This window comes from Microchirus variegatus (assembly GCF_963457635.1).
Source record: "Microchirus variegatus genome assembly, chromosome: 2".
Taxonomy (NCBI): domain Eukaryota; kingdom Metazoa; phylum Chordata; class Actinopteri; order Pleuronectiformes; family Soleidae; genus Microchirus; species Microchirus variegatus.
The window spans coordinates 40,151,020-40,178,816 of record NC_139803.1 but is presented as its reverse complement, the minus strand read 5'-3'; the positions used below and the strand labels follow the sequence as shown (position 1 = coordinate 40,178,816).

General features: G+C 43.6%; 4 protein-coding genes across 4 annotated transcripts; all 4 read left to right on the top strand.

Annotated features, from left to right (window-relative positions):
- Positions 1-1,607: 1,607 nt before the first annotated feature.
- cUnh4orf54 (chromosome Un C4orf54 homolog) lies at positions 1,608-17,210 on the top strand. Its single transcript, XM_083909821.1, has 2 exons — positions 1,608-6,696; positions 15,523-17,210. The coding sequence occupies exon 1, from the start codon at positions 2,098-2,100 to the stop codon at positions 6,682-6,684; it is 4,587 nt and encodes a 1,528-aa protein (XP_083765947.1). The 5' UTR covers positions 1,608-2,097; the 3' UTR covers positions 6,685-6,696; positions 15,523-17,210.
- LOC310941969 (zinc-binding protein A33-like) lies at positions 9,981-11,533 on the top strand (the record flags this gene model as incomplete). The annotated part of the gene is made up of 1 exon (XM_083907233.1): positions 9,981-11,533. One exon carries the CDS (start codon positions 9,981-9,983, stop codon positions 11,376-11,378), a length of 1,398 nt encoding a protein of 465 aa, XP_083763359.1. The 3' UTR covers positions 11,379-11,533.
- Positions 13,088-20,574, top strand: LOC310941960 (uncharacterized protein; the record flags this gene model as incomplete). The annotated part of the gene is made up of 3 exons (XM_083907221.1): positions 13,088-14,482; positions 18,952-19,065; positions 19,174-20,574. The coding sequence occupies 3 exons, from the start codon at positions 13,088-13,090 to the stop codon at positions 20,572-20,574; spliced, it is 2,910 nt and encodes a 969-aa protein (XP_083763347.1).
- Positions 20,575-22,141: 1,567 nt separating this feature from the next.
- trmt10a (tRNA methyltransferase 10A) lies at positions 22,142-27,234 on the top strand. Its single transcript, XM_083885806.1, has 7 exons — positions 22,142-22,604; positions 23,898-24,081; positions 24,159-24,230; positions 24,320-24,394; positions 25,383-25,532; positions 25,615-25,720; positions 26,788-27,234. The coding sequence occupies exons 1-7, from the start codon at positions 22,390-22,392 to the stop codon at positions 26,976-26,978; spliced, it is 993 nt and encodes a 330-aa protein (XP_083741932.1). The 5' UTR covers positions 22,142-22,389; the 3' UTR covers positions 26,979-27,234.
- The last annotated feature ends 563 nt before the right edge of the window (positions 27,235-27,797 follow it).

Sequence of the window (27,797 nt, the reverse complement as noted above, 5' to 3'; positions counted from 1 at the left end):
ATAATCTGAAACAAAATGTTCAGAAAAAAAGTAAAACTCAATTTTACTCAATTAATGAGATGATTTACATTAAAAAAATCAAATTTTGCCTGTTTTTTTTAGAATTACCACAATAATTCTTCCAAAAACATCTTAATTGGCTGTTTTTCCTGAATTAACAGGATACTTTATAACAAAATAAAAGCTCTCCATCCCAAAACAAAGTGGATTAGATTAAGTATGGGGCGCATATTTGCTGCCATAAGATTCTTATTATAATATATTATAATTATAAATAAAGTCTTTGATTTTATGACCTTTTAATAAGTGTCTTAAGATGTATTATTATATAATTACAGTTAAAGGAAAAGTGAAACAAAATATGTGTCACCTCACTCAAGTTTCAGAGACCTGGGGTTATTTTCTTAACCTAAAGTTCTCTTTTAAGTCACCTTGCTTATGTTTCAGAGAACCGTAGTCATGCCCTTAACCTCAAGTTCTTTTTCAACTCACCCCGCTCATGTTTCAGAGAACTGGGGTTATTTCCTTAACCTAATGTTCTCTTTCAGATGTGTCACCTCGCTCATGTTTCGGAGAACTGGGGTTATTTCCTTAACCTAAAGTTCTCTGTTTGTGTTACCTTGCTCATGTTTCAGAGAACTGGGGTTATGTTCTTAACCTTAAGTTCTCTTTCAAGTCACCTGGCTCATGCTTCAGAGAACCGGGGTTATTTCTTTAATCTTACATCTGCCGCCGTCTCACTTTACTAGCGTTGGTGTTGCGTCTCCGCCTTCCCTCAAGCAGTCCTGGTGTAATGTGAAAAGTTGCAGAGTGCAGCTTTAACTCGTTATCGGATAAACACTGTCCTTATGGAGTCCTCAGAGGAGAATAATGACACTCTGAACTTGATTTATTTTTGCTGCGGAACCTCAGGCGTCTGTGAAAGTGAAGGGGCCCCTGGCCTCAGACTGGCCCCCACTGACACAGACTAACCTGCAGAGATCCACAGCAGTGGAACGTGGCCAGCAGCTCAGTCCACTCTGAAGTCACTTGTTGCTGAGTTGTTGTCACTTGGGTGTTTATCTGCCAGACTGTCTCCATGTGAGGTGACACAAAACCCCTGCACACACACACACACACACACACACACACACACACACACACACACACACACACACACACACACTCCACATTTTTACAGTGGAGCCTACATTTGAGCTGCACATGTATTTTTAAAAACAGCCAGTGAGGTGAGTGTGTGTGTGTGTGTCTGCACAGACATGTTATCATGTTATCCACTGATACCTCAGATCTGCTCTAAATATACTTTTCATTAGATGTGTTGTCACGGCAACCAGGATACAGAGCAAAAAAAAAACATGTCATATGATAATATAACAAAAACATAATGCTACTGTTTTCCCTTTTCTCAGAAAGACCTTCAGGGAATTTCTTCACATCTGGGACAGATGCTCACTCGGACTTGATTTTGGTGGTCAAAGGTCACAAGTCAAGGTTAGTCATAGCAAACTTACACTTAAACTGCATAAGCCTGATTTTTATTGCGTAATGATCTCTGCATTCATTGTTACATACGATAGTTTTCCACCATAATTTTCAGAGATACATTCAGTTTTAAAACATTATTGCACCATGTTGTTTTGGGTTGTTTTACCCTGCAGCTGCTACAGCTGAGCCCGGCCCCTGGGGCCCCCCAAACTTGATTGAGACACCCCTGGATTTACCTGAAATAATACAAAAAAGGGGAAAACCTGTAATTGTTTGCATTGCATGTTCCACTTTCCCAGAATTATGCACTTTGGTTTGTGTTTATACTTTTACATTGGTATCAATCACCTTTAATGAACCCATGTTTAAATGCTGGTCCTCCCAGCGTCCTCTAAGGGTCCGCAAACCCCAGCTTGAGAGTCCTGTGGCCCAGACAGTCGTCGGTAAAGTCTCCGCTCTGTTTTGGATGCGCTGCTTTGGGCTTCATGATGCGCAGAACTGGAATGTTTGGAGCGCGTCCATGACCGCGCTGTGCATGCGCGCTCATCCATCTCTGTCGCTTCTTGTCTGTCGGAAACTCAATGTAAACTAAACGCGGCCACTTCAGCCATGGACGCCGAGCAGAGCTGCGTGGAGACGCCGGCGACTCTGCAGGCGGTGAAGTATGTGCTTCAGAAACCGGCGCACGGACACGAGGATGCCGCGGAGGAGACGGAGGAAAGCGAATACGCCGATTTGGAGTTGGGGTGCGCGAGGACAGGCGGGACAGCAGCTGGGAAAGACCGTCGCTTTGGCGCAAGAAACCAAACGTCTGTCCTTACTGAGGAGAACAGCGCAGGAGCTCCGTGCGCAATAACGCGTGACTTGGCGATAAAAAGGGACATTGAAACTATGAAGAAGGACGACTCTGATGTTGGAGGACGTGCAGAGGCTGTTGATCCATCAGTTCATCATGTGAAATCGGAGGAGGAGGAGGACAAACGCGCGCGCGTAATTACGCATCCAGATGATTCTGGAAGCGACAAAACCCCGAACACACAAGAAGGAGAAGAGGAATTACACTGTGGGGACTTTTATCTGAGCTGGAGGAGCGAGTCTGACGACTGTGAGGAGGACGATGACGTCAGCGTGGTGCTTTGTGACGACAGCGTCCCGTGCGCAACAGAGGACGAGTCCCATTACATTACGACGCACGAGATCCAGCTGTGCGAGGCGGACGACGACGACGACGACGACGACGAGCCCCGGGTTGGCTCCTCCACCAGCTGGGAGGATGACAACCAGGTGTACACGTTTGTCGATTACGCGGCGGCTCTGGACAGGGATGGAGCGAAGGTGGAGAGCAGCAGCAGCGGCAGCGGCCATGGAGGCGCAGCAACAGTCAGCACTCTGCTGGAAGGTGATCTGTGCGAGGCGGACAAGATCTCCAGTTCAGACGAGAGTGTGTCAAAGATCCAGCAGCAGCAGCAGCAGAGCAGTGGGCAGATCCATCTGTCAATCACGGCCACTTCTCGGGCTATAAATGACCCTGGCAGCATCCAAGATGAGGGGAATATTCTTTATCATGCCAAGCGCTCCGGAGACATGAGTCGTTATGTGTTGAGGGGGGTTGACACGAAGGCTGAGTCGCTGTGTGACAAGGCAAAGTGTTTCATAGCTCTGCCCCGACGCGTTCACTTCGGCGGGGGGAGGTTGAGGGGGAAAGAGGTCACCGGGGGTTCCAGCGGTGCGTCCAGCGCCGTCAGTGAGCTGGACGACGCCGACAAGGAGGTGCGCAACCTGACAGCCAAAGCCTTCAAGAGCCTGGCGTATCCTTACTTTGACGCATTTGGTTTCAGCTCCTCCAGCGATTCCTCGGCGTCAGAGCGCGGCATCAACAGGTGGTCCACGTTCGTCGACCTGAAATATGGCAACATGAACGCGCCACGCCAGGGCCAAAGCATCGTCTCCCGCCAGAACTCGTTTGAAATCGCCAAAAACTTAGAGAATATTGGTTATAAGGGCATCGCGCTGGCGAGCGTCAAACCGCCCACCAGCAAACTCTTCACCCTGCGTGGGGACCCCCACAGCGCGTCATCATCCACCAAGAAAATAGAGCTGATGGGGAAATTCAGCCAGGGTCACAGTGGAGTGATTACACTCACAGAGACGCTGAATTTTCGGTGCAATGTCAACTCGGGAATGCCCGGCGCTGAAAGACGCACGGACTTTGCACAAAACGCCGCAGGATCACGTTCCACGGATGAAGTTACCGACAGTTTCCCAAGCGCGCAGAGGAGAGAGGCCAGCAAGCCACCGCCGCCGCCTAAAAGCATGGAAGGCACTCACAAGAAAGCCATCTTCGCCTCGAGCCTCCTTAAAAATGTGATTTCGAAGAAGATGCAATTCGAGCAGGAGCGCAAGATGGAGAGAGGGGAGATCAGCGAGCCGCTGCAGGCGCCTTCTCCGTGCTTTGTGCACCACGAGAGCGACGGTGTGCACAGGGGTAAAGCGGGCAGGGAGCTGCACACGCACAGCTCCAGGGTCTCGGAGAGCAGCTCTGACTACACCATCATGCGCTTGGATGAATTAGGGGACATCTTGGACAGCGGCTCCTGTGATACCAAGAGCGACTCTCAGAGACGCGACGCACCAGAAACTAATTTGGAGCCGCCGGCGAACGAGGTTGGAATTGACACTTTAAAAGGCGCAGTGGACGCGTCTAAAAACACGCTCCTCCGCAGCCAGAATAGCGCGTTCAGATGCTGGAAGGACGAGGAGCTAGAGTTTCAGAAGGATCGTAAAAGCGATCAAACCCGGGAGGAGAAGCCGCCGTCAGTTTACAACAAAGCTGGCGAGGGGGACCAGGGCTCAGCGGAGAGCGGCAAAGCCACCAAAATGTCGCATTTGTTCGTGCCAAGTATCCAACTGCCGCAAAGTGACGAAGACGAAGCCGCAGAGCAGCTGCAGAGCAGAGAGGACTCTCTGTGCGCGGCTGAAGGAGACGCCAAGCTGCGCCCTGACGGCACTCTGTGCGTCGCAGACTCCGGGAGAACCACGTCCAAATCTCCCGAGATTAAAATCAATTTAAGGAGCGTCAGGGACAACAAAGCGGAGCCGTTCAGCGTCTCCAAGCTGCGCGCTCCGAACATCGGCTGCAGAACAGACGAGTTGAAAAGCCAAGCGCTGGCTGCAGCTCTGAAGGGTGAGTCCTCTGACAAAGTGCCACATTTCATGGTTAGAGACATCAGAGATAACAAAGGCAAACTGCAAACGCCCATTCACCAAGTGAGGGACGTGCGTAAACTCTGTAAAAGCTCCTATCACTTTGTTTCTCTGGACAACAACGACAACAAATCACACTTGGCCTCAGCTGAGAGTCACCAAGAGCACAAGAAGCAGACGACACATCGGAATCTGAACTCTGTGTCACCTATTGTGATCAAATGTCAGTCTGTGAACACAAATAGTAACGCAAAGCAATGTGGGACTTTTGATTCGTCTAAACAAGAAACATCAGAGTTCGACAGATCGTCTCCAGAGGGCGCCAAAAGCATTCCACTGCAGTTTGCAGCAGGGAGAGCAGCCGTTAGTAATTCCTCAGAGGGAGGCGTTGGTTCAAAAACTGAGAGCAGATTAGCTTCAAAGAAAGTGGACAAAATATCAGACGTAACGGAGAAGAAGCCGGAGTCAAAAATGGCAAAGCTGGGTGCTTTGGAAAAACTCCAGGCGGCTGTGAAGACCATGGAGCAGCTCTACGTGTTTGACAAGAACGAGTGGAAAAGGAAGAACAGGCCTCTGCTTCTAACAGACAGCCACGTGCTGCCACTGTTAGCCAGGGAGGATCATGGACGACCTGAGGAGGACGGAGCCAGCGGGTTGAACATGGACAAGAACATCAGAGGAGACTCATATCCCAGCACTGAGAAGATGCCACCAACGACATCATCAGTGGCCGCAGCAGCAGCAGCAGCAGCAGCAGCAGCAGCAGCAGCAGCAGCAGCAGCAGCAGCGGGAGCGCTGGTCAGTGGTGAGAACCTGCCAAAGCGTGACAACAAAGACCTTTTCAAGGACCTTCCCACGTCCGGCAGCTTCGACGACAGGCTCTTCGCTAAGGCGGCGCAAACCACTGGCTCCGCTTCAGGCAGTAAACACATGTTCAGCCTCAGCTCCAGCCTCAAGGCTTCCGCGTCCACGAAGGCGACTCAGCCAAACACCGTCACGCAAACACCTTTCAGTGCCAAACACTTTCTCCCGAAATCCCCCAAACAGCCTGGGTCCTTAAAAGTCAGCCGGCCGAGGTACAGCCGGAACGAAGGCGCCGAATGGAAGGAGGTGGACAGATCTTCACAGGACAACGAGGACTACCTAACCATTCCGCTTAAGTCCCAAACCAGCAGCAGACAGCCCGCAGATAAACCCGCAGATAAAACCTCATTGTTTACATCTAACGCTCACTCGCAGCCTACCACTCCTCCTGGATACTTGGGATCTGGTACCAGGGGCCTGGAAGACCACAGCCAGACCCCAAAGCACCCCAGCGTGGTGATGGAGACGTGCTCTCCGGAAATCCATCCTGCTACCATCTACCACTCCCTGCCGTTGGGCATGCCCGCCAATCAGCCACAAATGTACTGCTTCTCCCCGGCAATCACCCCTGCTCCCGCCATCGACCCCTTCCAGGCCACGCAGAGGAAGATGCTCCTGGATCCCACCACCGGGAACTACTACCTGGTGGACACTCCCGTGCAGCCGGCCAGCAAGCGTCTCTTTGACCCAGAAACGGGTCAGTACGTAGACGTGCCCATGCCGCAGCCTCCCATGACCCCTCTGCCCATGCCCATCTCACCTCTGGCTCTCAGTCCCGGAGCATACGGACACACTTATATGATCTACCCGGGATTTATGCCCACGCCGTCAGTGATCCAGGCCCGGACGCTGGTGCAGTCGCAGATGTCGATGCATTCGGAGGTGGAGAGGGCGGAGAATGCGCCGTCGCAGCAGCCCGAGGCCATGTACGTGGAGAGCCCCTTCTACATGGCCACGGGGAAGTCTCCGTACGCAGCGTTTGGTGCTCAACAGCAGGCCACCACCGGCAGGCCAGTGCAGGGCTTCAAGCAGCCGCTAATCAGCATCACGTCCCAGCAGGGGCCGCGGATTATTGCCCCGCCTTCGTTCGATGGGACCACCATGAGCTTTGTGGTGGAGCACAGATGAACAGCAGCTCAGGTGAGACGCGTCTGTCAATATTTAACCCAAAATCAATCAGCTCAGCATATTTATAATGTCATGACATGACATTTTAACATTCCAGTGACCATTAGCATTTCGTCCAGTGTATTCACACTTGCAGTCCAGTTCATGCTAAAATTAGCTTCTGTGTCTCCCCGGCATTCCACGCATGTGCAACTGATCCCACAAGTCCATTCCAGTGTATCGTCGTAGCATGTTAGCATTAGACATGTTTGGTTTGTGGGATCACAAATGTTCAGGTTGCACATGAAGGAAGGCAGCATCATGGTTCCCATTGTTTTGTTGAGTGTTTTTAAATAGGATTTTGTGAAGAGTTCCAAAAAAGTACTTATATATCATAGTTTTATATGTGCTGTGCGCTATGTTTAAAGCTGCAGTATGTAGCTTTTGGTTTGTTTTTATTGTTGTCGAGTGAACAGAAATGATGTTCCATTATTTGTTCCCTGCATCCCCAGGTCATAAAATACTCCAATCTGTTTGGAGTCATTTTCGCTTTGCTAGCAAAATGTCGCTCTACTTCATTTTCATCTAAAATAACTCTATCCCTGCCTTGATCTTATAGCCGGTACATAGTTAGCTTGCTAGAGGTTGTGTTCGTGTGTAGTGTCGTTAAGCAATACTTGTTTCTCGTGAGACCCGAGACTTCGTGAAGCCTCCTGGTTCTGAGGAGACACTTCTGTGTCGGTAGCCTTGAACTTGCAAGGCTGGATATCTGCTAACAGACAGTAGCGGGAGTGGCGACAGCCCGCAATCTCCCCACAACAAGACACTTACGCACCACAACTTAAATAATAACCCTAAAAGTGATTTCTTCATAGTAAAACTACTGCGTCTGCGCCCCCTCGGCAGTATCTGGTGAAGTCTGATTTCACGGCAGATGTAGAGGATTAGATTGATATACACGTCTTCATTGGTGTTTGAAAGTGTGCAAGCGGCACCTCGGACATGTAGTGAAAGGTCAGACGGTGGCAGGTGTTTGTTATGTGTGTGTGTGTGTATACGCGGAGAGCTTCAGCTGCTGCCGGACATCGACGGGGCTGCCTGGCAGGTCAGAGTCGCAGCAGGGTCAGCTGGCTTTTTATAGGAGCAGTCATTTGAAGACAGAGAGAGAGAGAGAGTGCGAGAGAGGGGACGGGTTCATGTGGCCACTGATCGGCAATTACATAAACACAACGTGTGGCATGGCAGCACATGACCCCTGGGGCGGAACATTTGGAGTTCCCCTTCTCAGCGGCGCATGACACGCCCACATACCGCAAGGGATCAGTTTTGTTTATAGAGTAAATAGTCTGCAGTGTGAGCGGCTGGTGAAAAGAAACTGAAAGGTTGCTAATTTAAATCTTGAGTGTCAAAGTATGGTGAGCCGATCCAATACTCGGTGTCGGTATGAGTCAAAATCACTTGATCAGATATTGGAACAGCTTGATCATTAAAAGGTAACTGTATTAGATGGATATAAATATCAGTAGGGATATTGGCATTAGAGCTTAGATCGGGCCCAAAAAATCAAGCTCAACCTGAGCCTGAGCCCGTTGTGTCCGAGCCCAACCCAGCCCGACATATTAACTGTAATTACGAGCCGTAAATGTACACGTACGTCCATGTCCTCACTACAACAGGAGCTCGTTGTACCTGCTGCCACAGTCTAATTTACAACAATAACAGAGCCGCTGAGATCCGCTTCCATGAACGCATATGTTGCTAGTGATGATACACTTCCTGGTTTTTAAATGATGCGTTCACGGCCGCAGGTTTTTACACCTTCACGCAATACGACGTGCTATAACATACCACGCGTACGCAACGAGGGAGAAAAAACACAAATGCTTGATCAAGGGCCCGACCCGGCCCGGCCCGGCCCGAGGATAGTGGCGGGAAATATTGGGCTCGGGCAGAGAATCTAAACTCTAATTGGCATTAATGTTGGACAAGGAAAAGTGACATAAGTACATCTCTAGTGTCAATAAGTGCTGGGTATGAAACTTTCTACTACTATTGTGGGTTAGTTGATGCCAGATTTTGGTACCCAAGGCTGCAAAGTCTCTGTCGGCTGTCTCTGCGTGTTCTGTTCTAGTAATGGCGATAACGCTGACCTATTATCTCTTATCGCTTTACTTACCAGGAAATTGTCCTCATTTGCATTTCCTTGTATTCTTAGAGGGAGTGGTACATTTCCTCATTGTACCTCATTGTGGTACATTTCCTCATTGTACCCATTGTATCTTAAGCAAGTTTCCATGGTTAGCATCCTTTAACCGAAAAAGTTCAAGCCGCTAAACCGGACTGGTCACACGGCACCCAGAGGACATCGACAAAGACGCAGGTGTAGAAAGTATGAGTAGGCCCTATGAGCAGCAGCATTAGCTGCAGGAATTACTGCAGATTGTCCACGTGTCCGTCCATTCTTGTGGACATTATATCTGCAGAACATCTTGAAGGAATCCTTGGCACAGACATTAGCTTGGACCCAAGGATGAACTGACCGCTGTGACAACCACTGTTGCCTGCTTTTAGTCTACTTCACTCTTCTGTGTCTGTTATCTGATAATCTGTTAAATCCAAATGAGGAAATTGTAAGTGCCCCAGTCAATGCGCTTCAAACCAGAGGAGCAAATATATTTAAAAAAATATGTATACGCTGTATAAAGGCCTGTGTGATGAATCACAATATAATGGTGGCTGCAAAAGAATAAACATGAATCATACAGGACAGATAAGAAGGTTTGGGTGTGTCCTATCACTTCATCAGATTGAGAAAGACTTTGGATTGTGACTAACCCAAGGATGGTACGCATTATACAATCACATTGAGACACAAGTGTAAATATGTTATATATATATATATATATTGGACTTAAAAAAAAACAACTACTGTCAGAAAGATTTGAATAATTCCTTGAATTCCCTGCCATGTTTGTTATGCTAGTCTCCCATGCTGAACTGACTGGTTTCTTCAGGTTTCTGTACTTTTGCTTTCACTTTTGACATGACTGTTGACATGACTGTTGACATGACTCCTCCCAGTATGTTTACAAGTGTCAAACCAGGACACAGTTTGTGACTGTTCATCGCTGAGGAGACGGACACGGGGAAGGACGGCAGGATTCAAACCCACCACTCTCACCATACGAGAACAAACACAGGAAGGAGTACTTGGAGGGTTTCAGTTGCTGACTCAAAGAAAACTTTTGGAGCTAAGTGTCCTTGATCTGGATCTGTCTGTGGTGTAATTGTTTGCGTGTTTCATTCAAGGATAGATCATGGCTCAACGATTAAAGCAGGGCCTTACTTGTCCGGTCTGTTTTGACATTTTCAAAAACCCTGTTGTGCTGTCGTGCAGCCACAGCTTCTGCAAAGGCTGTCTGCAGACCTGGTGGACAGACAAAGTGATTCATGAGTGTCCAGTTTGTAAAAGAAGTTCAGAGAGTGAGCCACTGGATAACCTGACCTTAAGGAACCTGTGTGACGATTTCTCTCAGGAGGTAACTCTACATGAGAACGTCGCTTCAGTGGATCTCTGCAGTCTGCACTCTGAGAAACTAAGGCTTTTCTGTTTGGATCATCACCAGCCAGTGTGTCTTGTCTGTCGTGACTCAAGAACACATGCCGAACACAGATTCCGGCCCATTGACGAAGCTGCAGAGGAGTACAGGGAAAGCCTCAGGGAATCCTTGAAGCCCCTGCAGGAAAAACTTGAGCGCTTGAGTCAAGTTCAAGTTAACTGGGATCTGACGGCAAAGGGAATTAAGAGGCAGGCACAATTTACAGAGACGTGTATTAAAGAAGAGTTTAAGAGGCTTCAGTGTTTTCTACAACAAGAAGAAGCAGCCAGGATCACTGCAGTGCAGATGGAAGAGGTAAAGAAGAGCAGCAAGATGGCGTTGAGGATTATGGGTCTGAGAAGAGAAATCTCAGCACTTTCAGAAGCAATCAGAACCACAGAGCAGGAACTAAAAACTGCAGATGTTGCATTTCTACTCAACTACAAGGCTACAGTGGAAAAAGTAAAGCAGCACCCCCTGCAGGGTGATCCACAGTTAGCTCCTGGATCTTTGTTAGACGTTGCAAAGCATACAGGCAACCTCACCTACAAGATATGGGACAAGATGAAGGACATGGTCACCTACACCCCTGTGATTCTGGACCCAAACACAGCCGAAAGACATCTTCAGCTTAGTGAAGATCTGAGAAGTGTAAAATTTGACGAGAAAGAAAATGCACTTCCCAAAAACCCAGAGCGGTTTGATTGTTTCGTCACAGTCCTGGGATCAGAGAGTGTTCACTCAGGGACTCTGAGCTGGGATGTGGACGTTAAAGATTGTGCAAACTGGTCAGTGGGCATGATTACAGAATCTTTTGACAGGTGGGGAGATGCACCGAATGGTTGGTGTGAAATATTTTTTGACAAAAATAAATACAAAGCTTTTGCTCCACCACATACAGACGAAGAGCTCTCTGTGAAGAAAACAATCCAGAGGATCAGAGTTCATCTCGACTGGAACAGAGGAAAGCTGTCGTTCTCAGACCCGCTCACAAACACCCACATTTATACTTTCTCACAGACTTTCACCGAAAGTTTGTTTCCTTTCATCAACACGATAAGCGAGACACCAGTGAGCATCGTACCAGTGAAAATGAAGGTAAGGTTTGACCTGTAGACGAGTGATCGAGTCATGTTCATGATCATCTTGAGGATCAAACCTAATTTGCTACCCAACAGAAGGATTTACGACTAAATAATTTCCCTGATATGATAAACTTATCTTACTGGAACTTTTGTCTGTCAGAACAAATAACATTTTACCGTGTAAAGAGGAACACGCCCTGTTGTGGATCTGCTGGGACCAGATTATGGAAAAAAACAAAATACTTTTTCAGTCTTTCTCTCTGGCCTGGAATAAAAGAACTGATAGACATTTGGGATCACTGCTAACTCTGATGCATAGACTGGATATATATATATACAACTGGATGTATACAACTGGAAGGTGAAGCCAATGTGGAAGTGCCTGAACCTGTATTCTCTTGAACGGCCACCAGAGGGCTGAACATTTGGAGTTCCCCTTCTCATCGGCGCATGACACGCCCACATTAATCAATCTTTATCAATCAATCTTTATTTATATAGCCCACAGTTTACAAAACAAAGTTTGTCTCACGGGACTTCACAGGGTTGGTAACATCCTCTGTCCTTAGACCTTCCACCAGGGTAAGGAAAAACTACCCTACACATGCTGCAGCGATCAGTTTTGTTTATAGAGTAAATAGTCTGCAGTGTGAGCAGCTGGTGAAAAGAAACTGAAAGGTTGGTAATTTAAATCTTGAGTGTCAAAGTCTGGTGAGCCGATCCAATACTCAGTGTCAGTATGAGTCAAAATCACTTGATCAGATATTGGAACAGCTTGATCATTAAAAGGTAACTGTGTTAGATGGATATAAATATCAGACGATGCTCAATGTAGGGATATTGGCATTGATATTGGACAAGGAAAAGTGACATAGGTACATCTCTAGTGTCAATAAGTGCTGGGTACGAAACTCAGTACTTTTATTGTGGGTCAGTTGATGTCAGATTTTGGTACCCGAGGCTGCAAAGTCTGTTAAATGTCAGCTCTCTCTGCATACCTCATCTTGCGTTCCTTTCCAGTAAATTACCAGGAAATTGACCTCATTTGTATTTCCTTGTATTGTTTGAGGGAGTGGTACATGCGTGGGATACTGGCGGACTTCCTCAATGTACCTCTAGCAAGTTTCCATGGTTACCATCCTTTAACCCGAAAGAAGATCGAGCCGCCAACCTGACTGGTCTGCGTGGCATTAAAGGGATGGCGATGTTCAATTCACGTGACCCCTAGAGGACATCTACGGCGATGCACGCGTAGAAAGTATGAGGAGGCTGATTGTCCATGTGTCCGTCCATTCTTGTGGACATTATATGAAGGAATCTTTAAAGATTTGGCATGGACATTTGCTTGGACCCAAGGATGAACTGATCGCTGTGACTTCATGAACCTTAAGAGTTTCCTGTTAAATCACATTGAGACACAAGTTGTGTAACTTGTTTATATTTTGGACTTAAAAAACCCCAACTACTGCCACAAAGATTTTAATAGTTCCTTGAATTCCCTGCTATGTTTGTTATGCTAGTCTGCCATGCTGACAGACTGGTTTCTTCATTTTTCTGCATCATCACTGTTGACATGACTCCTGCCAGTATGTAAGTGTCAAACCAGGACACAGTTTGTGACTGTTCTTCGCTGAGGAGACGGACACAGGGAAGGACGGCAGGATTCAAACCCACCGCTCTCACCATACGAGAACAAACACGAGAAGGAGTAACTGGGGGTTCAGTTGCTGACTCGAAGGAATGGCTCAGCGGTTAAAGCAGGGCCTTACTTGTCCGGTCTGTTTTGAAATTTTCAAAAACCCTGTTGTGCTGTCGTGCAGCCACAGCTTCTGCAAAGGCTGTCTGCAGACCTGGTGGACGGACAAAGTGATTCGTGAGTGTCCAGTTTGTAAAAGAATTTCAGAGAGTGAGCCACTGGATAACCTGACCTTAAGGAACCTGTGTGACGATTTCTCTCAGGAGGTAACTCTACATGAGAACGTCGCTTCAGTGGATCTCTGCAGTCTGCACTCTGAGAAACTAAGGCTTTTCTGTTTGGATCATCACCAGCCAGTGTGTCTTGTCTGTCGTGACTCAAGAACACATGTCGAACACAGATTCCGGCCCATTGACGAAGCTGCAGAGGAGTACAGGGAAAGCCTCAGGGAATCCTTGAAGCCCCTGCAGGAAAAACTTGAGCGCTTGAGTCAAGTTCAAGTTAACTGGGATCTCACGGTAACGGGAATTAAGAGGCAGGCACAATTTGCAGAGACGTGTATTAAAGAAGAGTTTAAGAGGCTTCAGTGTTTTCTACAACAAGAAGAAGCAGCCAGGATCACTGCAGTGCAGAAGGAAGAGGTACAGAAGAGCAACATGATGCTGTTGAGGATTATGGGTCTGAGAAGAGAAATCTCAGCACTTTCTGAAGCAATCAGAACCACAGAGCAGGAACTAAAAACTACAGATGTTGCATTTCTACACAACTACAAGGCTACAGTGGGAAAAGTAAAGCAGCGCCCCCTGCAGGGTGATCCACAGTTAGCTCCTGGATCTTTGTTAGACGTAGCAAAGCATACAGGCAACCTCACCTACAAGATATGGGACAAGATGAAGGACATGGTCACATGGTCCCCTGTGATTCTGGACCCAAACACAGCCGAAAGACATCTTCAGCTCGGTAAAGATCTGAGAAGTGTAAAATACGACGAGAAAGAAAATGCACTTCCGAAAAACCCAGAACGGTTTGATTGTTTCGTCACAGTCCTGGGATCAGAGAGTGTTCACTCAGGGACTCTGAGCTGGGATGTGGACGTTACAGATCATGCATCCTGGGCAGTGGGCGTGATTACAGAATCTGGTAACAGGTGGGGAGATGTACAGACTGGTTCCTGGGAAATATGGTTTTACAACAGTAAATACAAAGCTTTTGCTCCACCACATACAAACAAAGTTCTCCCTGTGAAGAAAACAATCCAGAGGATCAGAGTTCATCTCGACTGGAACGGAGGAAAGCTGTCGTTCTCAGACCCGCTCACAAACACCAACATTTATACTTTCTCACAGACTTTCACGGAAAGGTTGTTTCCTTTCATTAACACATTAAGCAAGACACCAGTGAGCATCGTACCAGTGAAAATCAAGGTACAGTTTGACCTGTAGACGAGTGATCAAGTCACAATTTGCTACCCAACAGAAGGATTTACGACTAAATAATTTCCCTAATATGATAAACTTATCTTACTTGAACTTTTATCTGTCAGAACAAATGACATTTTACCGTGTAAAGACGGTCAAGTTCAGACCAAAACTCAAGGACAGACGATTATGGGACCAGATTATGGAAAAAACACTTTTTCAGTCTTTCTCTCTGGCCTTGGATCAAAGAACTGATAGACATTTATGATCACTGCTAACTCTGATGCATAGACTGGATATATACAACTGGATGTATGCACCTGGAAGGTGAAGCCAATGTGGAAGTGCCTGAACCTGTATTCTCTTGAATGGCCACCAGAGGGGGGAGACTCCCCTGGTTTGTATGTAAGTCTATTTTCCTGAGCAGTCTCTATGTCTTGTTTTATGTCTTCTTCAATAATACGTGATGTCCATTTTTGGTCAATTTTGGTCCAGTGAGAGGGATGAGATGAGGACATTGTCACCCACCTGATTGGTACAGTCCAAGGACTTGTTTAGACAGATTTGTAAGCATATCCGATTTGGGCTGCAGTCTAAACATGGCCTAATAGTTTCATGGATTCAGGTGTAGTTGTAGTTTTCTATTTCTCTCAAATGGTCCCTCCTGTTGTCAACAAATCCAAGATGGCTTTGGCCAAAGTACTCAACTTGAGGCTTCGCTTAGCTTAGCTTTAGCTAAAACCATCAGTAACTAGCATTAACATCGTCATCATCACTACCATCTGATATCATATCAGATACCTCATCATAAAAATCCACTTCATTGGAGTGGTTATTGTGACAGAGTTGTATAATTAATGACGGAGCTTAAAAGAGCTCACAAAATGGCCGCCGACCTACTGTGTGCTCTCCATTACAGGAAACCCCTTCAGATTTCTTTACTTTCTTCCTAAATTAATGTAATTTTCTACTTAAATACCTTTGGTTTCTTGTCCGTGTTGTGTTCAAACGAGCTAACAGAAGCTAACAGTCTTGTTGTTGTTGTTTTTTGTCTCCTACAGGCCTGAACTCTGGGTGAAAACTGGATTCTTCTGGGCTCCTGTCTCTTATTTACATCGCAGTTCACTTCTATTTCTATTTGTACATACTGTTTATAAGGTCAGTGTTTCTTCAGTGCTTTGTTTTATCTAGTCACGTCACAAAAATGTGATATAAAGGGATGATTCAGGTTTGTTGTATGAGGTACTAGCAAGTAGTCGGTGCTAACTGCGTGCTATCGGCTGGCAAAGGATTTTAGCCGCTTAGCAGAAGGTTCACGTATTAAAATCTACACCAGTGTAAAGTCTACGATGTGTTTGGCACATTTTCTCACCGTAAGACAGACTTTTCTGTCTGGAAAGTGAAGTTTGTGTCGCTTTGTGGACCGATCACTCACCCACACCAAAGTCCATAGAGGAAATCACTGATTTTACATCACAGCACACAGGAGATATTGATCCACTGCTGCCTCACACAGTGACATCAAATGTGTGCTTTTGTGACGTTGGTGTGACTTTTGAAGATTCCAGTTTACCCAAGTGACACTGATTTATGAAAAAGAGGAAGCAGGAGAGCAGCAGCTCCTGTGTCATCATGAGCTAAAAACGTTGATTTTCTCTATGGGCTTTGGTGCAGGAAAGTGGGTACTTTACTGAAGTACCCACCGAAGTTTCCAAGTTTGTCAAGTTGTGTTGTTTTTTTGTGGAAGATAAAATCAGACTGGGCTATGGTGATAACAATATAATGATTTTCTCTTTTATTTCTATATATAATAATAGTATATTTATCCATGCACTTTTCCTGCATCCAGGCAGAACCTTGGTATTTGTGTGTATTTACGACAAAAAAAAGTAAAAAGTAAAATATTTGTTGTTGTTTTTTTTCACTGGGATGTTAAGTTCTGTCCAGCAGACGATTTTCCTGATGACTTTGTTGACTTCAAAGTTGTTGTTTTGTACATAAAGGTTGACAGACTGTGGACCTGCTGGACAGTCCATAATTATGTTATGTTGTTTTGATGTTGGAAATATGCAAATGTACTGTCATCGTTTTATTTTAACTCAAACACAAATCAGACAACTTTTATCTTGGAATGTCTGTATTTTTACTGTTTATTAAGTTTATTTTAAAGGTTTTTGAGTTAATGTTTATTTTTTGAATGGTAGGATTTGCTAAAATTAAAGACTAAAAACACAAAAATATGGTTAAAAATCTTAAATTAAATAGGCAAAAATAATTTCACTGTGTTTAATTCACTGTACATGCATGATTTGCTCCTTTTTTTTTAGTGCAATAGTAGAAAAACTGCAGCTTTAAACATGTTTTTTTTTGTAAAGAGGAATTCTGTTTGTGTTTAAGTGTAAATGTATAAATATATATTTTTGTTTTCCCTCTGCTGTCATGAGGGCCTGATACCTCACTGAAGGATTCTGGGATTTTTGTAGTTTCTTGTGTGCGAACCTTGTCGGACACAGACGGACGATGATTGACGTGAGGACGTGGGACGAAGAGCTGAGGACGATGTGAGTTTGGAATGATGGATGAAGGAAGAGAAATGTGAACTCAAAATAGAAAAATGTGGACAGTTGATAAGAAATGATTTGATGGCAAAATGATTTGCAAATGTACAGAATTAAGATGTTTTGGGATATTTTGTTAGCTACTGTTTCTAAATAGGGTTTGTGCATCTTGGAAATTCAATAAACTTAAAAAACCCTTTTGCAAAACCTGTTTGTTGCTATTAATGAAAAAAAAAACACTATATCACACCATTTAGAGCTTCTTTTTTTGTACGTCATCCTTTAAATCTACATAGAAGTCAATAGGTATTTAAATTGTCCGGTGTATTTTATATTATACATAAAAAGCATCAGGAAGTGTATATTCCTCCTTGTTTGGGGTCCAGTATTGATGTGATCTGTATGAACTCATTAGCTGGTTGTGTTGAAAAGAAAAAATACACACACACACACACACACACACACACACACACACACACACACACACACACACACACACATATATATATACATACACATAAACATACACAGAGCCTGCTGTGCAGCCCACTTAATTTGAACTGCAATTTATAATCTATTTAAAATCTATTGTGTGTTTATATTTATTTATTACTTTTCAATATCTGCAAGGTACTCAAAGTGCTTTGCATAAAAATAAATAATATATATATATATATTTTTTTAAACACTGAATAAGTTATCAGGAGTAAAATACTAATAGAACAGTAAGAAAAAACAATAAACCAATACAATAAGAATGAATAGGGGGTCCAGTAACAGCAGGGGGCAGTGTTTCACCACAATGATGCTGCCTTCAAGGACCATTCATGTACTGTATGTACTTCGTTGTTTCATGCATAAGAGAGATGAGATTACAGTTATAATTTTGACTTTTTCTCTCAGAATTCAGATTTCTTTCTCAGAATTACATTTTATTTCACTACAATATTTAAAGCCAGAATTCTCAATTTTCTCAGAATTGTGGCTTTCTTTTGTTATTCTTACTTTTGTTTAAAAAACAACACCATGCATGTGTCCCTAATCATATTAGAGATTATATAGAAGTTATTGTATTGTTTATTTTGACCCACAATGTTTTAATTAACATTTAAGAACAACATCTCTTTAATATGTATGTTCAATGTTTAAATTTAGTTCTTCGTTTGGCTTCTAGCCTAATTTAAAACGCCTCAGTGTACTTGAACGCATCATCATCATCACAAACCGTACAGGTGGGCTAGCCGCTAAGTCGAAGAACTTGTTCATTTTTTTTAGCTATTTCGCTCGTTTAACGTGTGTAATTAGATGTTCGTGTGTTTGACAGAGTTAGTGTGTGGTGAAAAGTGACGAACTGCGAGAAGTAAAGTGAGTTTAATTCTGTCGTTAGCTAGCAGTGCTAACAGGCTAAGCGCCCTGGCGCGCGCGCAGCTAGCTGACAGGAGCGAATGTTCCAGACACACGATGATGATGATGATTCTGTGAAAGAAGAAGAGTTGACATCCGCTTGGACCCAAGGTGACTGAATGAAGAGTTTCCTGTTCAATTCGAAACTCACAGATGAACTTTTAAAGACATTTTTGTGCACTTTGAACTTCTTTTCAGTCAAAAAAAGTGCGGGACAGACGTAAAGGATGTTTGGGTGAGTCCTTTCACTTCATCACACTGAGAAAGATTTTGATATGTGGCTAACCTAAGACTGCTAGGCATTATACAAACACATTGGGACACAAGTTGTGTAACTTGGTTATATTTTGGACTTGCAAAAAAAAACCAACTACTGCCACAAAGATAAGAAAATAATTCCTTGAGTTCCCTGCTAATGTTTGTTATGCTAGCCTGACATAACCTGTACTGACTGGTTTCTTCAGGTTTCTGCATCGTCGCTACTTTGGTTTCCTGTGATAAATTCCCTGTCATGACTCCCCCCCCCAGTATGTTTACAAGTGTCAAGGTCAGGACACAGTTTGTGACTGTTCTTTGCTGAGGAGACGGACTCAGGGATTCAAACCCACCACTCTCACCATACGAGAACAAACACAGGAAGGAGTACTTGGAGGGTTAATTTACTGACTCGAAGGAACTTTTTTGGAGCTCCGTGTCCTTGATCTGGATCTGTCTGTGGTGTGATTGTTTGCGTGTTTCATTCAAGGATAGATCATGGCTCAGCGGTTAAAGCAGGGCCTTACTTGTCCGGTCTGTTTTGAAATTTTCAAAAACCCTGTTGTGCTGTCGTGCAGCCACAGCTTCTGCAAAGGCTGTCTGCAGACATGGTGGACGGACAAAGTGATTCGTGAGTGTCCAGTTTGTAAAAGAAGTTCAGAGAGTGAGCCACTGGATAACCTGACCTTAAGGAACCTGTGTGAAGTTTTCTCTCAGGAGGTAACTCTACATGAGAACGTCGCTTCAGTGGATCTCTGCAGTCTGCACTCTGAGAAACTAAGGCTTTTCTGTTTGGATCATCATCAGCCAGTGTGTCTTGTCTGTCGTGACTCAAGAACACATGTCGAACACAGATTCAGGCCCATTGACGAAGCTGCAGAGGAGTACAGGGAAAGCCTCAGGGAATCCTTGAAGCCCCTGCAGGAAAAACTTGAGTGCTTGAGTCAAGTTCAAGTTAACTGGGATCTCACGGCAGAGGGAATTAAGAGGCAGGCACAATTTGCAGAGACGTGTATTAAAGAAGAGTTTAAGAGGCTTCAGTGTTTTCTACTACAAGAAGAAGCAGCCAGGATCACTGCGGTGCAGATGGAAGAGGTACTGAAGAGCAACATGATGTGGTTGAGGATTTGGGGTCTGAGAGCAGAAATCTCAGCACTTTCAGAAGCAATCAGAACCACAGAACAGGAACTAAAAACTACAGATGTTGCATTTTTACACAACTACAAGGCTACAGTGGAAAAAGTAAAGCAGCACCCCCTGCAGGGTGATCCACAGTTAGCTCCTGGATCTTTGTTAGACGTAGCAAAGCATACAGGCAACCTCACCTACAAGATATGGGACAAGATGAAGGACATGGTCACATGGTCCCCTGTGATTCTGGACCCAAACACAGCCGAAAGACATCTTCAGCTTAGTGAAGATCTGAGAAGTGTAAAATACGACAAGAAATTAAATGCACTTCCGAAAAACCCAGAACGGTTTGATCATTACGTCACAGTCCTGGGATCAAAGAGTGTTCACTCAGGGACTCTGAGCTGGGATGTGGACGTTAAAGATTGTGGATCCTGGTCAGTGGGCGTGATTACAGAATCTGGTAACAGGTGGGGAGATGCACACAATGGTTGCTGGCTAATAGAGTTTGACGACAATAAATACACAACATTTGCTCCACCACATCCTGACGAGGAGCTCCCTGTGAAGGAAACAATCCAGAGGATCAGAGTTCATCTCGACTGGAACGGAGGAAAGCTTTTTTTCTCAGACCCGCTCACAAACACCAACATTTATACTTTCTCACAGACTTTCACCGATGGGTTGTTTCCTTACATTAGCACGGATAGCAAGACACCAGTGAGCATCGTACCAGTGAAAATCAAGGTACGGTTTGACCTGTAGACGAGTGATCGAGTCATGTTCATGATCATCGTGAGGATCAAACCTAATTTGCTACCCAACAGAAGAGCGACACGCCCAAGTTCAGACCAAAACTCAAGGGCTGACGAGTAACTGTGTTATTGTGGATCTGCTGGGATCAGATTATGTAAAAAGAAACAAAACACTTTTTCAGTCTTTCTCTCTGTCCTTGGATTAAAGAACTGATAGACATTTGGGATCACTGCTAACTCTGATGCATAGACTGGATATATATACAACTGGATGTAAGCCAATGTGGAAGTGCCTGAACCTGTATTCTCTTGAATGGCCACCAGAGGGGGGAGACTCCCCTGGTTTGTATGTAATTCTATCACAAAATTAGCCTACTGTTCACTTGAATTATAACATTACAAACATTTTCCTGAGCATTTTATAGTCTTTATGTCTTGTTTTATGTTTTATGTCCATTTTTGGTAAATTTTGGTCCAATGACATTGTCACCCACCTGATTGGTACCATCTAAGGCCTTGTTTAGATGGACTGGTAAGCATACCTGATCAGAATCTGATCTTCCCGGCCAACTGTTCACATTATGAATTCTAAGTGACCAATTCTGACCGGTGTGTCCATTATCGTCTCCCACGTGGATTTCTATCGTTATAGGCAAAATACAATATCTCGGCAACATGGGGGCTTTTATTCTGAAAAAAACAACAACACATAAACACTTAATGTTGCATTAGTGTTTGACTTCCTGTCCAGCTCATTCTGAATTCTGCTAAATCAAAGCGTTGTGTTCTGTTTTCCGGCATAAATAGTTCACAATAGAATCACATTCGAAAACCACCTCCGTATGTGGTTTGAATCAGGTCAGTTTTTTTAGCTGTAAAAATCAAGCTAGATATAATCTATATATTGCGTGTAAATCCGATTTGGGCTGCAGTCTAAACATGGCCGAATAGTTTCATGGATTCAGGTGAAGCGGTTGTTTTCAATTTCTCTAAAATGGTCCCTCCTGATTTCAACAATGCTAGCGTTATCATCATAAATAAATAAATGAAAACACTGAATAAGTTATCAGGAGTAAAATACACAATAAAAGTAGTAAGAAAAATAATAAAATAAGAATGAATAGGGGGTCCAGTAACAGCAGGGGGCAATGTTCTACCACCATGATGCTGCCTTCAATGACCGATCATGTACTGTGTGTTCTGTTGTTTCATGACAGAAGAGAGATGAGTTTACAGTCAGAATTTTTACTTTTTCTCTCAGAATTCAAATTTATTTCAATACGATATTTAAAGTCAGAATTCAGAATTTTCTCAGAATTGTGGCCTTCTATTATTATTATTATTATTATTATTATTGTTATTGTTTAAAAATCAACACCATGCATGTGGCCCTAATCCTATTAGAGATTATATACAAGTTATCTTATTGTTTATTTTAACCCAAAATGTTTTAATTAACATTTACTTCGTTTGGCTTCTAGACTAATTTAAAACTTCTCAGTGTATTTGAACGCATCTGACGCGCATCAATGACGTCATTAAGGCGCCATCATCACAAACCGTACATGTGGGCTAGTCGCTAAGTCGAAGTACTTGTTCGTTTTTATGTGGAACGCGTGTTTTACGCGTGTAATTAGATGTTCGGTTGGCGACGTGTGTTTGACCGAGTTATCGTGTGGTGAAAAGTGACGAACTGCGTGAAGTCAAAGTGAGGGAATTCTGTCGTTAAATGCAGCCGCCGGTTTGCTAGCAGTGCTAGCAGGCTAACCCCCCCGCGGCGCGCGCGCAGCTAGCTGACAGGAGCGAATGTTCCAGACACACGGTGATGATGATGATGATGGCTGATGATGATTCTTTGAAAGAAGAAGCTGCTAACGGAGCCGACGAGAAGATTGTGAGCAGCAGCGGAGGAGGAGGAGGAGGAGGAGAAGCAGGAGGAGAAGGAGGAGGAACCGCTGCTGAGAATCAAACTCTGTCCAAAAGACAGAGGAAGAAGCTGCTGAAGCAGCAGAAGTGGGAAGAAGAGAGGGAGCTGAGGAAGTAAGTGTCATCATCATCATTATTATTATTATTATTATTATTATTATTATTATGATTTAGTTTCACTGCATTGTGCTTATAATTAAGTAAAGGACTGTCAACCAATCATCTTAGTTCCTTAAAGCTACAGTAACAGTATGATGATAAAATACTCTATTAATTTATATACATAAAGGCTTGTATGAAGTACCTCAAAGGGGATATTAGAGTAAAAGTACAAGTATCTTACTAGAAAATAACTTATGTTGGAGTCACTTTTATATATAATATTACTTGAACAAGCGTCTTAAATTATATGACATTTACTGTACTTAAGTAGCAAAAGTGATTTTCTGATATTTAAGGTGCCATATGTAAGAATGTGGTCAAAAACGCTTACTACATTCAAATTCAAAATACTGAGGTCCTTTAGGTTTCGTTTTTCTGACGTAACTGGCAACCCGTGGTTGCTCGGCAGCTGAGACTCTACTGACTGCGATGATTGGTAGGCGGTAGGTGGCGCCACGTGCCAAAACATGACTTACAAACATAAACATGATTTGTAGTCTGCAAAATATTTTTTGTAATGCAAATATTTTGTCTGTACTGTTGTTGTTGGTGAGTTCAGTTTGTTATATGAACATTATTCCTGAGTCTCTGTGACATATTAGGAGGCTTTTATGGACAATTGCTTTAGATTTAATACATAATGCACCTTTTGATGTACAGTGTAAAGCAGCTCATTAAGACTAGAAAAGCTAGATATAAATACAGACCATAATACCAACTCTTCTTCTGATTCCATTTGGTAGTAAAACGATAGTTGGAGGAGTAAAAGTAGCTAGACATATATTTAACAAAGCAAAGTACAGATAAGTTGGGTACAGTAACAAAGTATTTTTACTGACTAACATTACAACACTGTATATCACATGGTGTTGTTTTATGTTCTATTTTCAAGTTAAAAAAAAGAAAGGAAAAAAGGCATATTTACCACTTACATCACTATATTATTTATTTATTGATTAATTTAAAAAGGGTTTTATTTGTGCCGCTTTTTGAGCGGCTTGTCACATATTTATATTTTTGCTCATTAAACGCAATAATGACCATAAACAAAAAATATATTGTATAATAATTTTAAGATTTAGTACATTTTAAATGTGCTTATTCATTACTGTTGGTGTCTACATTTTTAAGGACACAATAAAAGGTCATGGGAATATTTTTTAGAAGGCTCGGTGACTTAAAACGAGCAAAGCCGTGTTGCTAATCATGACATCTCTTAAGTGTTGCTTCTCGTTGTCACTGCAGACAGCTGCGTAAAGAGAAGCGTCAGCAGCGTCGCCAGCATAAGCAGAATCAGAATCAGGACGAGGAGAAGGAGCACGGCGGCGGAGACGGCCAGAGCGCGAGGAAGCGTCTCCGTCGGGACGTGACGCCCAGCTCTCTGAGGCTGGTGGTGGACTGCGGCTTCGACAGCCTCATGCTGATGAAGGTGAGCAGCAGCTGTTTGGAGGAGCTAACGTGGAGCGTTTTCTGAGCGCTAACCATATTTTTTTTCCCCCCGTGCAGGACGTGCATAAACTTAACAAGCAGATCCAGCGCTGCTATGCAGAGAACAGACGGGCGCTTCATCCGGTTCAGGTTAGTGACCACAGTGCTGGTTTAACGCATGTGCAGAGCGGGGACACGGCTAACGGCTAAACTGCTTCTCTTACCTTTTTTTTTACCAGTTTTACCTGACGAGCCTGGGTGGACAACTGAAAGAGAGCATGGATGAAAAGGACAAAGGATGGGTGAACTGGAAGGTAAACACGGCTCTAATACTTAATAATTTCTGCTTTTTTTGGTCTGACAATAAAGGAAATGTAAGTATATGTGGTGTTAGTAAAACATATTTTGCTCTAAGATGGAGATGCACTACTGGTCGGTTAATTTTTGACTGATTTCTTTGCTATATGAAGCAAAGAAAACGGGAAGATATTCAAATTTTAAGCATCTGAAATGCCAGAAAACACTGGGAAATGATCAATGTTTAATCAAGTAGCTAGATCATTAGGATTCATAGACTTTAAAAATGATAAATACTTCACTAAGCACACACCATTATTCAAGAGTAGAATCTCTGTGTGGACTTATTTTAAGATTAAAGAAGGAAAACGGACACATTTAGGTTCACTTTTTGACTTAAAATCCAATAAAATGCTTTTTTCTTCCTTTATGGCGGCTGAATATTCAGCAGTAGGTTTGTAAAATGTCTGGTTATTTGCTCTTAAAGTGGCATAAAGATTAATTATACTGGTAACGGTGATGGTAGAACTTTTAACTGATATGACATACTTCCTTTTTAAGTCCTCTGTCATGGAAAATAGCATCTCAACATATTTATCCTCTTTTCCCCTTTGCCATACTTACTGTTCAACCTGACATCTAGCAAGATAGCTTGTATGCACACAGGCTGGCCGGAGCCTGGATGCCAAGGTCAAACAGCTGCATACACACCTCTTAGAGTCACAACACTATAACTGCAGTATTTTCTTATCAACCTCAGAGCCATCTTAGACTTGCCTCTTGAGCTGTTGTCTTCTGTTGCAAATAATAAACCAATGCTTCAGCACGTTGCTTTTGCTCCAACTTTATTTCCTCATCAGACGTCTTGCAACAAAATTTTGCCACAACATCCTCGAAGAAAGAACTACAGATGGATTTAGTCAGATTCACCTGGCTATGAAGATAAAGGAAAGTGTCATATAAAAAACATACACAGCTCACAGTCATTATTGTCCTTGTTTTCAGGACATCAACGTTAAAACCGAGCACTACAGTGAAGTCATGGCTAAGGAGGATCTGGTTTACCTGACGTCGGACTCTCCCAACGTGCTAGAGGAGCTGGACCAGAACAAGGCGTACGTCATAGGAGGCTTGGTGGACCACAACCACCACAAGGTATGTCCCACTGTCCACTGGCTGCTGAGACACAGTGACAATGTATGTGATGATAACATCCAGTTTTTTCTTCTTCTTGCAGGGAGTTACGTTTGAGAAGGCGAAGGAGCTGGGGATCCATCACGCCCAGCTGCCGCTGAGCAGCTTCGTCAAGATGAACAGTCGGAAAGTTCTGGCAGTCAACCATGGTGAGTCCGTCTGACGAGTATGTGAGTATAAGTGGATTAGAGGGCAAACAAACCTCTAAAACCCCATTTTAATACAGGAAAAACATCTCTTTTAACATTATACAGGCAAGTAGGTGCCATTTTAAGCTAATGTAAAGGTTAAAGGTTGTATAGATCGCCATGTTGGCAGGAAAAGCTGCAGCAATGTGACCGGCGTTAGTGCTGGTTTTAAGACATCAGAGTTCAAGGTGTCTTTTAAATCCACAGATAATGGACAAAATCTGACCCTTATACTGCCCCCTGGTGCTTTTCACTGGTATGGAAACCTTATTCCAGACCTGCTGTATTCCAACATCCTCAGCTTTCTAGGGCTGTAACGATAAACAAACTCACGATTTGATTTGTGTCACGATTTTTGACCCACTGTTCGATAAATTCCACTTTTTTTTCATTTTTTTTTTCAACATTTTATTTAAACAACATTTACTTATGTAACAACTGAATGTAACATTTAATAACAAATATTTTGGAACACTGTGAACAGATTTGAACATAAATAAATAAATAGCCAAAGATTTCTCTCTTTTCTGTAACAAAATAATACTGTTGAAAAATACAAAGTAAATGATCAATCGGACTGGGATTTGTTCCCAAAGCATGCTGGGAAGTGTAGTTCTTCATGAGAAGTTGTTTTGTTCCAGTGGAAATCACTTGTTTTGAAATACAGCAAAGGTAAGACAACATTTCCGCTTGTATTTCTTCAAAGTCAGTTGTTGTTTTGCTTTTATTTTGGGGCGATTTTGATTTCGATACGCATATCGTCACAGCCCTACAGCTTTCTAATTATTTTAATACCTGATGCTCCTTTTATAGCGGTGATCCATCTCTGCTGCTTATGAACTCAGCCCTTGAAGAGGCCAGTTGCCTGGTATGAACGGCTACGTGAACAGCGCCGTTTCCTGTCAAAATGGCTTCTTTTCACCTCCTACTGTTGCACGATAGGATTGCGTGACATCATCTGCCGCAGCACAGTGGGCTTTTTTTTGTTTTACAGCTGGTTTCACTGTTGTCGTCTTTTTGTCCTGCAGTGTTCGAGATCATCCTGGCGTATATGGAGAAAGGCAGCTGGCAGGAAGCCTTCTTCACCGTCCTGCCTCAGAGGAAAGGAGCCGTGGCCGTCGTCGACGACCAGGAGGGAACGACCGCTCAGGAGAAACATGACGACGACTCGGACTCAGACCCAGACTCACAGGAGCAGACGGAGGAAAAGACTCTTTAACGTCGGACAGAATAGGAAATAATAAGAAAATGTGTTCTCCGTCTGTTCCGTTTTGTTTTATTTCAGATATTTATTTAAAAAATGTGCTCCGTGCCAGTTCCATTGTTTATTTTAGTTAGACTGTTCATATAAATGATGACAAGATTTCAGTTTTTTTGCAGAATATAAAATGGTCATCATATTCTAAAACTGGAACACAGGTTTTACTTTGATTTTGATGTTTTTGCTTGGACTACAGATGTCTAACCTGTGCCAAATGGACCTATTTCGTGCCAGATAAAGTCAACACTTGACCATTATTCCCACTTGTCCTGAAATTCCTGGTATATCATGGAATTTTCCCTTTGATTTCTATTTATTTACATGCTGTGCCAGTGTGAGGTGACATGCAGCCACAGGGGGGCAGTAATGTCATACACTGGACGCTGGTAGCGGAGCCAATCGGTCTTTTACTCTCCTCACATTTTTGAAAGGTCACAGCCGGAAAATAACCGAAAATGGCGGTAAGTTCGATATATTTCGGTACATTTTAGGGGTAAAATGTGTTAAATTAATAAATATAGTGCGAGTGACGGTCCTGGTTGCCCTTAACTACAACCGGAAGTTGTGGTTTCCGTGGTAACAAGGTAAGTTGACCGGAGAAGTGCAACACTTTGAAGCTGCCGCCTATATGCGCTTTTTCACCACAGACTCGAGAGCAAAATGTCTCGAAAAGCACTGAAAGCGTTGGTTGAAGTAAAGTTTACAGCGGTAAGATTTACACTTGTTTTGTTTTTGCTAATTTCATCGTCAATAAGCTGCTCAAGTTTGACAAACTCC

Coding starts and splice junctions, on each gene's coding strand:
- cUnh4orf54 (XM_083909821.1), top strand. CDS start 2,098: ATGGACGCCGAGCAGAGCTGCGTGGAGACGCCGGCGACTCTGCAGGCG.
- trmt10a (XM_083885806.1), top strand. CDS start 22,390: ATGATGATGATGATGGCTGATGATGATTCTTTGAAAGAAGAAGCTGCT. Junction 22,605..23,897: donor GAAGAGAGGGAGCTGAGGAA/GTAAGTGTCATC, acceptor TTGTCACTGCAG/ACAGCTGCGTAAAGAGAAGC. Junction 25,721..26,787: donor AGTTCTGGCAGTCAACCATG/GTGAGTCCGTCT, acceptor TTTGTCCTGCAG/TGTTCGAGATCATCCTGGCG.